This window comes from Oncorhynchus tshawytscha, linkage group LG20 (genome assembly GCF_018296145.1).
Source record: "Oncorhynchus tshawytscha isolate Ot180627B linkage group LG20, Otsh_v2.0, whole genome shotgun sequence".
NCBI classification, from domain to species: Eukaryota; Metazoa; Chordata; class Actinopteri; order Salmoniformes; family Salmonidae; genus Oncorhynchus; species Oncorhynchus tshawytscha.
In genome coordinates, this window is record NC_056448.1 from 2,266,646 (window position 1) to 2,281,500 (window position 14,855).

At 41.5% G+C, this 14,855-nt stretch overlaps 1 protein-coding gene across 4 annotated transcripts in view; it reads right to left on the reverse strand.

Moving 5' to 3' along the window:
* LOC112219673 (contactin-associated protein-like 4) overlaps positions 1-14,855 on the reverse strand; it is a 211,486-nt gene that overhangs the window by 19,972 nt on the left and 176,659 nt on the right. For 3 of the 4 annotated variants that reach the window (XM_024381136.2, XM_024381138.2, XM_024381140.2), the window contains 2 exons: positions 3,612-3,851; positions 2,031-2,261 (listed from right to left, as the gene is read on the reverse strand). In XM_024381136.2, the coding sequence (XP_024236904.1) occupies positions 2,031-2,261; positions 3,612-3,851 (471 nt within the window). The remainder of the gene's footprint in view (positions 1-2,030; positions 2,262-3,611; positions 3,852-14,855) is intronic. The other variant, XM_024381139.2, reaches the window with a different exon arrangement.

Below are 14,855 nucleotides of genomic sequence, written 5' to 3' on the forward strand. Positions count from 1 at the left end.
AGCACAAAAGGCAAGGTAGAGACAACACTACATCACGCGAAGCAGCCACAACTGTCAGTAAAAGTGTCCATGATTGAGTCTTTGAAGGAAGAGATGGAGATAAAACTGTCCAGTTTGAGTATTCTTTGCAGCTTGGTCCAGTTGCTAGCTGCAGCAAACTGAAAAGAGGAACAACCCAATGATGTATGTGCTTTGGTTGAGAGTTTCAAAATCCTTGCTGTCCACATCAACAACAAACAAGCAAGATTGGTCCAAACACACCAAGACAGTCGTGAAGAGGGCACAAAAAAGCTTATTCCCTCTCAGGAAACTAAAAAGATTTGGCATGGGTCCTGAGATCCTCAAAAGGTTCTACAGCTGCAACATCGAGAGCATCCTGACCGGATGCATCACTGCCTGGTACGGCAATTGCTCGGCCTCCGACCGCAAGGCACTTCAGAGGGTAGTGCGTACGGCCCAGTACATCACTGGGGCAAAGCTGCCTGCCATCCAGGACCTCTGCACCAGGCGGTGTCAGAGGAAGGCCCTAAAAATTGTCAAAGACCCCAGCCACCCCAGTCATAGACTGTTCTCTCTACTACCTCATGGCAAGCGGTACCGGAGTGCCAAGTCCAGGACCAAAAGGCTTCTCAACAGTTCTTACCCCCAAGCCATAAATCTCCTGAAGAGGTAACCAAATGCTTACCTGGACTATTTGCATTGTGTGCCCCCACAACCCCTCTTTTACGCTGCTGCTACTCTCTGTTTATCTTATATGCATAGTCACTTTATCTATACATTCATGTACATCCTACCTCAATTGGCCCGACCAACCAGTGCTCCCGCACATTGGCTAACCAGACTATCTGCATTGTGTCCCACCACCCACCAACCCCCCTCTTCTGCTACTCTCTGTTCATCATATATGCATAGTCACTTTAACGATACCTACATGTACATACTACCTCAATAAGCCTGACTAACAGGTGTCTGTATATAGCCTTGCTACTCTTTTTTCAAATGTCTTTTTACTGTTGTTTTATTTCTTTACTTACCTACACACACACACACGCACACACACACACACACACACACACACACACACACACACACACACACACCTTTTTTCCCCGCACCATTGGTTAGAGCCTGTAAGTAAGCATTTCACCGTATTCGGCGCACATGACAAATAAACTTTGATTTGATTTGGGGACGTTTAACAGAATGCGAATGGGTGCTGTTTGTGGAGGATGAGGGCTGCAGTAGGTATCTCAGATAGGGGGGAGTGAGGCCTAAGAGGGTTTTATAAATAAGCATCAACCAGTGGGTATTGGGACAGATACACAGACATTACCAGTTTACAGAGTAGAATACAGAGCACAGTGATGTGTCCTATAAGGTGCATTGGTGGCAAATCTGATGGGGTGCGACAGTTGAACTGAGCTGATGAGGCATTTATATTCTTCATGAATAAATGGTCACATATCATTGATTTACAAGTCCAAACATGAATATAGGAACTTCTGATTGCCCCTTTAAAAATATATTTTTTTTTGTCCCATCCTCTCACTGCTCCTGAGAGGTCTTGTGCTCTCCTAGAAAGACAGACAATGCCTTAACAATTTATTGTGCATGAATTGGGGAGGCAATAGTGTCTGACAGGCCTGGTGTCTACGGGGACTTGGAGACTCAAATGAATCCAAATGAATTCTGTTAAAGGTGCTAGTGGAAGGAAAGGAGCAGCCAGATTAGGACCTGCTTTCTAACAATGATCTCTCTCTCTCTCTCTCTTACAGTTGCTGTTAATAACCTTTCTAGACGTAGTAATATTTCATTCCTAAATGACTATAGATGTACACCTTGACGTTACTTGATTTGTCCGTTATTTTTCAGATCTTTATAGACCCTACAAGATGACACATAGATTTGGATTCACTCTGTACAGTAAATGCTAAATAAAGGTGTGTTACTTCGAATCATTGAAATGTTTAAAAACGCCAGAAAATACTTTTTTATTTGTATTTTTTTTTTAAAATCTCTCTGCTTCTTACCATTCCTGTTGAGCAGCACAGCCAGGTACTCTCTGTAGTAGGAGCAGATGTAGAGAAGTAACGCAGGGCTCTGTGTGGTTCTGAAGCTAAACGAGACATTCTCTCCTCGTAGCGTCAGGTCAGAGTAGATGGAGGAGGACTGGGACTGAGTGCTGGTGTTTCTAGTCAGCTCGTACGGCTCCTTGAACGTGTACTGGACTGATGTCCCAGGTTTGAAGTAAGCAGAGACCTCTGGAGGTTGGGAAAGCAGAATAGAGGAGTTGGTGGTTATTTTGGAGGGTTTGAATTGAACAGGCCAATCATTCCACATTGTGATAGAACAGTTTTTCACTTTGTTCGACATCTGTTAACATTCTGTCCATGAGTAAACTCTATTAACAACTTAAAAACTTTAATTTATTTAACAATCTATGCCTTTGTTCATATTTGCAATTTATTTTTAACAGACATACTGTAAATAAAACCATACAATCAGCATGTTACATACAGAACAATACTCTATTTAATGCTCAACAGTCTACCCCTGTGGCATTGTGGCATGGCGACTGCCCGCTGATGTTCTAAGCAGGAAATGGTCCACGTCATTCTTATGAATTTTTGAAAATGTACAAATCGGCCTGCCTGCATCCCCATCGCTGATGGCTCAGGGACATCCATGGATGTACAGAAACACTCCTGTATCAAGCTCTTGATGGAGCTAATGCACACGCTGATGGCGATGACTCAGAGACATCCATGGATGTACAGAAACACTCCTGTATCAAGCTCTTGATGGAGCTAATGCACACGCTGATGGCTCAGAGACATCCATGGATGTACAGAAACACTCCTGTATCAAGCTCTTGATGGAGCTAATGCACACGCTGATGGCGATGGCTCAGAGACATCCATGGATGTACAGAAACACTCCTGTATCAAGCTCTTGATGGAGCTAATGCACACAGCTGGTAAGAACTTGTAAAGTAAAGTGTTTGACCTCAAGCTCAATATGAGGGTCCTCTAAAATAATATCAATTCTTGACCTTTTGATGGTTCTCATTTAGTACTGTATGCACCACTTTCTAAATGGCTGTTCTGGAAGGTATTTCCACTCCTTGGTAGGAAGTGACGAAGAGGTAACCGTATCTATTAGCCTTATAATAAAGGAATGAAATAAACTCTGACAGTAGCAGAACCATCAACAAAAAACATATAGCTTTACAATCTACCAACAGTTCTAACATTAGTCTTGTACTGTAATACAGTATGTCCTCTGTGTTTTTGTTGAGTGCACAAATATAAGCTCCACCAGCTGGTCCCAAATCGTTCCTATCCTCCCTTTAACCCTTGTTAGATGTATGCAGCTAGATCTAAAGGGTCAGAGACAGGTACTGTATACGCAGTAAAGTGGTGAAGCTTCCTCCACATTGCTTCCACCTTATCTGCAAAAATCGAAAGGGTTGGGGCCAAAAAGGATTATGGAGTGAATTGGGACTGACGTACATCTTCTCACATGGCTGATCGCCCAGAGGCAAGTGAGTTGATCAGAAGAACCTCAGAGCTCAGAGGCTGAGGTCGAGGTGATGCTCCTAGTCTATTTACCTCTCTGGCAGAAGGGGCCTGCGTAGGCGGAGAGGCCACAGTCGCAGGAGAAGCCATTGTACCTCTCCACACACCTCGCCTGGTTCTGGCACAGATGCCCGTAGCTGCTGCAGTGTCCCGGGCAGCCCGGACTCACCCCAGGCGTAATCTTAGCCCTCTCCTCCAGGTCCAGAGTCCTCCCGTTCAGTTGCAGCGAGCGGATACAACCCAGGAAACCTTTCATCCTGGAAGCAGTGCCACCTGCCAAGAAACAACACAAAATGCATTGTTCCTGTTTTTTTGATCTGTTCTTGTATCTTCTTCAGTGTGATGGGGCACGCAGGGCTTCAGTACCAGAGTTATTTGACATGTCACCCGCCCATCGCTCGCGGGAGCGTACATTTGTCAACACTTTTTTTTAAAGAACAGAAGTCATTTAAACGATGACAGGGCGATGAAAACAAAGTTGAGAGTGGAAAACGCATTCAGGGAGTTGAATTTGATCAGCTGTCTGTCTGCTGCCACTGCTCTGGCTGCTAACCTCCATCTCCTTTTTTTCTCTCGCTCTTCTTTCTGGCAACCCCCCATCCTTCAGAGCTGGCAGCTCAAATTGTTCTTGGAGTTCATGCAAGGCTTTTCGCAACAAAGAATCAATGAGCCTTTCCCCCTGCAAGGCAAGGCATTCTGGCTCTACGAGTACAATTGGCATTCTGATTCAAACTGAAAACCTGATTATAATGTTTTTTTAAGCAGCACTACAATGTTAAAAACATTTTTTTAGGTGGGTTGTGTCAACCCTTTGGTCAAATATGATTGAAAGCTTTTTTGAAGCAAATCAGCACGACAATCCATTTCTTAGGTACTGTCAAATTCTTGGTCAAATGGAATGTAAAAAATATTTCCTTCTATAAACTGTTGAATAAAATGTCACTTGGTCATTGTAGACGGAACATTAACTGAAAATGTGGATTTTTTAAAACTTACACTACAATGTAAAAGCGTAAAAGTAGTAGTTGTCAAATCAAATGTTATTGAATACTCTTAAGCTAGTTGAGAATAAACTGTAATTTGGTCATCGCAGAGCAGACTTTGGGTAACTGTCCGGTGGGATTTAATCATGTTTGGGTAATTGTGCATCAGAATGAGCTCATGATTCCGGGAAAGTGGAACAGTGAGCCGAGACAAATCCATGAGGAGAGGAGAAGCCACTGCGTTTGGGCCACTGGAGCAGGAAAAGGAGAGAAATGCTGTCACAGAGAGAGAAAGAGAGAGAGATTTGATTTGAGAGAAAGAGAGAGAGAGTACGAGTGAGAGAAAGAGAGAGAGAGCGAGGGGGGATGAGTGAGAGAGAAAGAAAAAGAGAGAGTTTAAGTGTGGAGATAAAAACTGTCAGAGAATAAAAACACGTAAAAGAAAAACATGACATTAGGAACCTCAGGTGAAAGTCAGTGTGTTTAAAAGATAGGCTAATAGATTTTCACAGTTAAATTAGGCTACATGTCATTACTATAAAACCCACAATAGAACCACTAAAGCAGTCATTTGGACTGCTCATAAATTTAAAAAAATGTATTACTATGCCATTTTTAAAGACAATCTTTGACTTTTCCTAAACAAATCTATAATATGCAGTACCAGTCAAAAATTTGGACACGTACTTTTCTTTATTTTTACTATTTTCTACATCGTAGAATAATAGTGAAGACATAAAAACTATTAAATAACACATATGTAGTAACCAAAAAGGTGTTAAACAAATGAGATTATTCAAAGTAGCCACACTTTTCCTTGATGACAGCTTTGCACACTCTTGTCATTCTCTCAACCTGGTTCACTTGGAATGCTTGTCCAACCGTCTTCAAGGAGTTCCCACATATGCTGAGCACTTGTTGACTGCTTTTCACTCTGCGGTCCAACTCATCCCAGTTGGGTTGAGGTCGGTTGATTGTGGAGGCTAGATCATCTGATGCAGCACTCCATAACTCTCCTTCTTGGTCAAATAGCCCTTACACAGCCTGTAGGTGTGTGGGGTAATTGTCATTTTGAAACACAAACAATAGTCCCACTAAGCGCAAACCAGATGGGATGGCGTATCGTTACAGAATGTTGTGGTAGCCATGCTGGTTAAGTGTGCCTTGAATTCTAAATAAATCACTGACAGCGTCACCGGCAAATCACCCCCGCATCTCATCCTCAATGCTTCACGGTGGGAACCATGCATGTGGAGATGATCCGTTCACCTACTCTGCGTCGCACAGATATGGTGGTTGGAACCAAAAATCTCAAATTTGGACTAATCAGACCAAAGGGCAGATTTCCACCGGTCTAATGTCCATTGCTCGTGTTTCTTGGCAAAAGCAAGTCTCTTCTTTCTCATTGGTGTCCTTTAGTAATGGTTTATTTTCAGTAATTCAAACAAGAAGACCTGATTCATGCAGTCTCCTCGGAACAATTGATGTTGAGATGTGTCTGTTACTTGAACTCTGTGAAACATTTATTTGGGCAGCAATTTCTGAGGTGCAGTTATTCTAATGAACTTATCCTCTGCAGCAGAGGTAACTCTGGGTCTTCCTTTCCTGTGGCGGTGCTCATGAGAGACAGTTTCATCATAGCACTTGATGATTTTTGCGAATGCACTTGAAGAAACTTTCAAAGTTCTTGAAAATTCCCAGACTGACTGACCTTCATGTCTTAAAGTAAGGATGGACTGTAATTTCACTTTGCTTATTTGAGATGTTCTTGTCATAATACGGACTTTAGCAAATAGGGTTATCTTCTGTATACCACCCCTACCTTGTCACAACACAACTTGGCTGAAACGCATTAAGGAAATAAATTCCACAAATCAACAAGGCACACCTTTTAATTGAAATGCATTCCAGATGATTACCTCATGAAGCTGGTTGAGAGAATGCCAAGAGTGTGCAAAGCTGGCATCAAGGCAAAGGGTAGCTACTTTGAAGAATCTCAAATATAAAATATATTTTGATTTTCATAGTTTTGATGTCTTCACTATTATTATACAATGTAGAAAATAGTAAAAATAAAGAAAAACCCTGGAGTAGATGTCCAAACTTTTGACTGGTTATGTAAATTCTGTTATTGTTAGAATCTTAATATCACAAACAGAACTGGTGTTATCCACAGTTTTAGGAGGGCATGTCATTTTTTACATGGTTTTTCCCCATTGCACCTCTGTCTCATGAAAGTAGGGCCTGCTCCCCTCCTTCTCTGGAGAGTTAAAGATGTCTGTCCAGTTGAAAATCACTCCGATAATTGCCTCAAAGTTGAACCGAAAGTGACTAATTTCAGACATAGGCCTATAAAAATAGATAAAATAAATGAAGTAGGCTAAAGTATGATGGGGAGAATGGGATGAGTTGATGAGCGAGGGGAAGCGAACGATTCATAATTATGTAATCACCAATTGTGAATGAAGAACAGGGCGGGCCATTCTACTCTATTCATCTATTCTAATCAGTCTACTCAGGCCTACTTGGAATATACAGTGATTTACTATGGTAAGAAGACCAAGACAAATGGATGCACTCGTTAGCGTTGCTACAAAATCTGAATGAAAACAACTCTGACGGTGGGGAATAAATAAATCACGATGACATCTCTGATGAGTATTCTTCTGATTCTGAGCCTCAACCGGAACCGACACCTCCGGGGCCTAACTGCAAAAAAAAAAAAAGACAGAACTGTGCGCACTGAGTTGGTGCCCAGGTCACTCCCTCCTAAAACTGTGGATAACACCAGTTCTGTTTGTGATATTAAGATTCTAACAATAACAGAATTTACATAACCAGTCAAAAGTTTGGACATCTACTCCAGGGTTTTTCTTTATTTTTTACTATTTTCTACATTGTATAATAATAGTGACGATATCAAAACTATGAAATTACACAAATGAAATCGTCGAGACAGGAGCGAGGAAGGCACTGGTTGGGAATAGAACAAGCTGTTGAGAATTCTCTGAACTATTATCAGCACCAAATGTCATCACTGATAAGCAGTCCCTACATCTCAAGCAAGAAATAAAATTAGCTACGCACTCAGCGGCTTTCGTTGTTCAGGCTATGTGACATGTACATGCGCCAACTTATAATTTACTTTTTGACTATCATATTAACACATATTCATAATGCTATTATTTATATTGTAATTATTTTCACTATTATCAAGCACACGTGGTGCATGTAATGATATTTAGGCTACTGATGTTTTCGTCATTTGACTATGCATCATCCTGACCATCTTAGTGTTTGGGGTATTTATTTTTATTTGTTTTATTTGTATTTTATTTATAAAAATAAGCGTATACCAGGTTCCAACACCAATGCTTTCTGTTTCATATTTATAACATAGGCTCTCCACGAATACAATTTATTAAACACTTAATAATATTATTTGTGTTTTTATATAGCCTATAGGAGGTACCTTAAGGGGCAGCAGGTAGCCTAGTGGCTGCTGGATCGAATCCTCAAGAAGACAAGGTAAAATCTGTCATTCTGCCCCTGAACAAGGCAGTTCCCCAGTAGGCCGTCATGTAAATAGGAATTTGTTCTTATCTGACTTGCCTAGTCAAATAAAGGTAAAAAAAAATAAGTGCCTCCTATGGAAATCAAATGTCTGCCCAAGGGATTTGTACCAGGGCCGGCACTTGGCCAAAAAAGATGCAAACGTTTAGAAAATCAGAAATGGAACAAATACTTTTTCAATACACAGACTGTTATCTCTAAGCAAATGTATGATTTCATTTCATTACGCCTTTTGACAGGCTCTGATAAACCTTTACGCAACTGCATATTGAGCCTATCAGTGTCATTGTGCTGGTCTTCAGTCTGTTTTCGCCTGAGACCATATTCTAATGATTAAAGAAAGGAAACACAAGGAAAACCAGGCTGCAGTAGAAGACTTTATCACCAAGCAAATATGTTTTATTTTTTCTTGTCATATCTGCAAACACCCACTTTGAAGGAAGAACAAACAGTGGCTTCGGGGAAGAAACAGAGACCGGGTATTTGAATGAATATTGATGTGAGGAATGTCTTTAGCCAGTAATCCTAGAGAATGGTTACCAGTGGGGGACCATATCAAGATGCCCTATGGGGAAGAAAACCTCCTGGGGTTCCTAGGAAGTAAAAAATATCTTAAATGTAAATTCCCCATATTTAGGGACTCTGTTAGATTTTAAAAATTTTAAATTCAATATAGTATGAGAACGGTAGCCCCTATCTGTAAAAGTATGGCGTTTCCGAAACGCTGAGTATGTTGGCTATTGATCGGTGCCTTCAAATCTTTGGTGACTTATTACCATATATGGGCATACGGATTTATAAGGGCAGCCCGAGCCCATGACCTCATTTCAAGATGGCTGCTACCTACATTCCGTTTACCGTTGTGAAGCATAAACAAAATAAACACGGAATACATTGAAACACGTCGGAAGCTGGGCCTCCGCAGATCATGAGGATAATCTTATGTAAATGGCTGTGACCTACTGTTATTTATCACCAGCCCGAGAATACATTGATACACATCGGAAGCTGGGCCTCCGCAGATCATGAGGATAATCTTATCTAAATGGCTGTGACATACCGTTATTTATTACCAGCCCGAGAGTCAAAATGTTTATTTTACACAACGTTTTCACCAAACATCTTAAAAGGTAAACTTCGATTTGGTCTGTGTTTGAGCTATAGCTACATGGGGGGTATCAAATGAATCCTTCAGTTGGTAGGAACACATCTTGCATATTGCCATGTTATTTGATGATGTATGACTTAATGGAAACATCAAATGCCCACTGAGTGACTTTATCTTTGCGCATAACAGATAGTGTTGACGTCTTAATTATTATTCTACAATGTAGAAAATAGTAAAAGGAAAAACCCTTGAATGAGTAGGTGTGTCCAAAATGTTTGACTGGTACTGTAGTCCCATGCTTTTCATAGTGCTTGTGGCACCATTTGTCCAAACAAAATCGGTTTCCCCAAGACCAAGGTAGACGACATGACAAAGACAGTGGAGAGGGGGACCTTACGTTGGATCAGGACTAACAAGCTGCTTTTTGTTAAATGGAAGGACACTAGGGAAGTAACCATGCTCAACACACACACATGCCAAACGACAGATGGAGGAACTGTAAGCATAAAACACAGGGGGAAAAAGGGAAACATGACAGATTTTCTGTCCGAAATGCCAGTTCGCTTTTTGTTTCCTGGCACAGAGGGACTTTTATTTTATTTATTTATTTCACCTTTATTTAACCAGGTGGGCTAGTTGAGAACAAGTTCTCATTTACAACTGCGACCTGGCCAAGATAAAGCAAAGCAGTGCGACACAAACAACAACACAGAGTTACACATGGAATAATGGAATAAACAAACATACAGTCAATAACACAATAGAGTAAAAAAAGTATATATACAGTGTGTGTAAATGAGGTAAGATTAGGGAGGTAAGGCAATAAATAGGCCATAGTGGTGAAATAATTCAAATGTAGCAATTAAACACTGGAGTGATAGATGTGCAGAAGATGAATGTGCAAGTAGAGAAACACTTGGGTGCAAAGGAGCAAATAAATAAATAACAGTATGGGGATGAGGTAGTTGGATGGGCTATTTACAGATGGGCTATGTACAGGTGCAGTGACCTGTGAGCTGCTCTGACAGCTGGAACTTAAAGTTAGTGAGGGAGATATGGGTCTCCAGCTTCAGTGATTTTTGTAACTCGTTCCAGTCATTGGCAGCAGAGAACTGTAAGGAAAGGTGGCCAAAGGAGGAATTGGCTTTGGTGGTGACCAGTGAAATATACCTGCTGCAGCGCGTGCTACGGGTGGGTGCTGCTATGGTGACCAGTGAGCTGAGATAAGGTGATGTGCATCGGTGATGTTGTACCCACAGCGTCTATTAAAACATTCCCCGACCAGAAACCGTGGATTGAGAAACCGCTGAGATCCTGGTTGAAGACAGCAGAGGTGTATTTGGAGTGCAGGTTGGTTAGGATGATAGCTATGAGGGTGCCTTGTGTTTATGGATTTGGGGTTGTACCTGGTAGGTTCATTGATAATTTGTGTGAGATTGAGGGCATCAAGTTTAGGATTGTAGGATGTCTGTTAACTTCTTAAGGTATATTGGGCAGCATTTTCACTTTTGGATAAATAGCGTGTCCAATTTCAACTTCCTGCTACTCAGGCCAGGAATATAAGATATGCATATTATTAGTAGATTTGGATAGAAAACACTCTGTTTGAATCACGTCTGTGAGTATAACAGAATTTATGTAGCAGGCAAAACCCCGGGGACTAACCGTTCAGAATCTCTTTTTTTTAGTCTCTGTCTGTTCACTGTGTTCTCATTGGCAAATGATATTTCTTAGGAACCTGTTTTCAGTTCCTACTGCTTCCGCTGGATGTCACCAGTCTTTGGAATTTGTTTGAGGTTATTAATTTGTGCAATGAAGAAGTAGGCCATCTAGGAACTGGGTAATACTGTTGAGAGTGCGCAAGATGTGAAAAGTAGCGTTGGTTTGTTGTCTTCCCTTATTGAACACAGATAGACCCGTCTACAATTTGATCGATAATTAACTTTTAAAAATGCATACAGCTGTATTACAAAAGTAGTTTGAAATATTTTGGCAAAGTTCATAGGCCACATTTGAAATAGTTTGTAGTGACGCTGCATTTTTGGAAGCTGTTTTTTTCTGGATCAAACGCGTCAAATAAATGGACATTTGGATATATATGGACGGAATTAATCGAACAAAAGGACCAATTGTGATGTTTATGGGACATATTGGAGTGCCAACGAAAGAAGCTCGTCAAAGGTAATGCATGTTTTATATTTTATTTCTGCGCTTTGTGTAGCGCCTGCAGGTTTGAAATATGCTACCCTCTGTTTACTATTGTGCTATCATCAGATAATAGCTTCTTATGCTTTCGCCGAAAAGCCTTTTAAAAATCTGACTTGTTGGCTGGATTCACAACGAGTATAGCTTTAATTGAGTATCTTACATGTGTGATTTAATGAAAGTTAGATTTTTATATCCTTTTTTTTATTTGCCGTGCTACATTTTCCCACGTGGGATGCAACCATCCCCTATACCATAAGAAGTTATTAAGCATGTCCCAGTTTAGGTCACCTAACCGCACGAGCTCTGAACATAGATGGGGGACAATCAATTCACATATGGTGTCCAGGGCACAGCTGGGGGCAGAAGGTCGTCTATAGCAAGCGGCGACGGTGAGAGACTTGTTTCAGGAAAGATAGATAAAAAATAAAAAAAATTATTTGGGCACAGACCTGGATACTAAGACAAGACTCTGCAAGCTATATCTGCAGTACATTGCAACTCCACCCCCTTTGGCAGTTCTATCTTGTCAGAAAATGTTATAGTTAGGGATGGAAATTTCAGGGTTCTTGGTGGCCTTCCTAAGCCAGGATTCAAACACAGCCAAGACATCCGGGTTGGCAGAGTGTGCTAAAGCAGTGAATAAAACAAACTTAGGGAGGAGGTTTCTGATGTTAACATGCATGAAACCAAGGCTTTTACGGTTACAGAAGTCAACAAATGAGAGGGCCTGGGGAATGGTAGTGGAGCAAGGCACTGTAGGGCCTGGATTAACCTCTACATCACCAGAGGAGGAGTAGGATAAGGGTACGGCCAAGGGCTATAAGAACTGGTCGTCTAGTACGTTCGGAACAGAGAGTAAAAGGAGCAGGTTTCTGTGCAGGGAAGAATAGATTCAATGTACAGACAATGGTATGGTAGGATGTGAATAGGGTTGAGGTAAACCTAGGCATTGAGTGACGATGAGAGAGGTATTGTCTCTAGGGACATCAATTAAACCAGGTGAGGTCACCGCATGTGTGGGAGGTGGGACAAGAGGGTTAGCTGAGGCATATCGAGCACGGTTGGAGGCTGTACAGTGAAATAAGACAATAATCACTAACCAAAACTGCAATGGACAAGTCATGTTGACATTAGGGAGAGGCATGCGTAGCCGAGTGATCATAGGGTCCACTGAGTAGCTAGACGGGCTGGAGACACGGCGATTCAGACAGCTAGCGGGCTGGGCTTTAGAGGGAGGTCGCGACGGAAGAAGTCTGTTGTTGTAGCCCCCTCGTGCGGTTACGTTGGGAGACCAGCCGTGATGGATCAGCAGGGGTCCGTGAAGTAAAAGGGTCCAGGCTAACTGGCAAAATAGGTATAGTAGCCAAAGAAATTGACTGATGGACCACTTCAGCTAACAATCCGGTATGCTCTAGACAGCTAGCGGGCCACGGCTAGCAGGCTAGCAGATGGGCATTCAGGGGATGTCGCGATAAAGGAGCCTGCTGAAAACCCCCCCTCGGGTGGATTACGTTGGTAGTCTAGTTGTGATGGATCGGCGGGGCTCTGTATCAGCAATAAAAGGTGTCCAGTCCAATTGGCAAAATAGGTATTGTAGCCCAAGGAGTGGCAGATGGACCTCTTCAGCTAGCAGGGAGATGGGCCTAGCATAGGCTAGCTCCAGGCTAATTGGTGCTTGCTTCAGGACAAAGACGTTAGCCAGGAGAAGCCAATCGGATAGCAGCTAGCTAGCTGCGATGATCCAGGTGAAGAGGTTCAGAGCTTGCTGTAGGAATCCGGTGATATGGAGAAAAAAAAGAGTCCGATAAGCTCTGGGTTGAAACACGCTGTACAGACTGTCAGGATCTGTCCAGGCTAAATGTTAGCTGATGACCGCTAGCAGTGGCTAGCTGACTACTTGGACACGTATGTACCAAATGTGTGTTTGATAAGACATTTTATATTTGTTTTATGTATATCTGTACTGTGTCATTATTAAAACACCATATACATGTAATTGCCAAAATAAAGGAAACACTTCAGTAAATGAGAGATGCAAAATATATTTAATGCAGGTGCTTCCACACTGGTGTGGTTCCTGAACAATTCCTAAGCAATTAATATCACATCATGCTTTGGGTCATGTGTAAAAATTATGGGCAGAACCAGTTGCACATTATTTTGGCTACCATGGCCATGCCCACATCCACAGTGCACGAGGGGTCACTAAATGTGTTTATAAACGTTAAAACGATGTAAACCATATGCCATGGCCATTTCAGTAACTCGATCTCAACCCAATTGAATACTTTGGGAGATTCTGGAGTGTTGCCTGTGACAGCGTTTTCCCCCACCATAAAAAGAAACACCAAATTATGCAATTTCTTGTGGAAGAATGGTGTCGCATCCCTCCAATACAGTTTTATACACTTTGTGTTTCCTTTATTTTGGCAGTTACCTGTATGTTTGATGATACCGCAGATTTGAAGTGTCCTTTACAAAATATTCAACCACATTTTAATAAGCTTACTGTCATGTGTAATCAAAACATATTCAATTCAAATGTTTTAGGTTGAAGTGTCATATGTACTTTACAAAATATTCAAATCACATATGTTATACTTTCATATACAGTGACTTCAGAAAATATTGATACCCCTTGACTTATTCCACATTTTGTTGTTACAGCCGGAATTCAAAATTGATACAAAAAATAATTCTCACCCATCTACACACAATACCCCATAATGACAAAGTGAAAATATGTTTTTAGAATTTAAAAAATATATATATTGAAAATGAAATACAAAAACATCTCATTTAAAAAAGTATTCCCAAATCAATACTTTGTAGAAGCACGTTTGGTGGCAATTACAGCATTGAGTTGTCTTCTTGGGTATGTCTGCAGCATATTTGCACATCTGGATTTGAGGATTTCTGCCATTTTTCCTTGCATATCTTCTCAAGCTCTGAACAGCACTCTTCAAGTGTTTCCACATATTTCCAATGGGATTCAAATCTGGGCCACTCAAGGACATTCACATTCTTGCTATGAAGCCATTCCAGCATTGCTTTGGCTATAGGCTTGGGGTCATTGTCCTGTTGGAACGTAAATCTTTGCCCCAGTCTAAGGTCCTTTGCACTCTGAAGCAGGTTCTCCTCAAGGATTTAACTGTATTTAGCTCCATTCATTGTTCCCTCTATCCTTACCAATCACCCAGTCCCTGCCACTGAAAAGCATCCCCATAGCATGATGCTGCCACCACCATGGTTCACGGTAGGGATGGTGTTAGATGGATTATGAGCTGTGCCTGGACTTCTCCAGACATCACGATTTGTGTTCAGACCAAATAGTTGCATTTTTGTCTCATCAGAACACAGATCAAACAGCCTCCCCTAATCTTTGTTGGCTGGGTAGTAGGATAG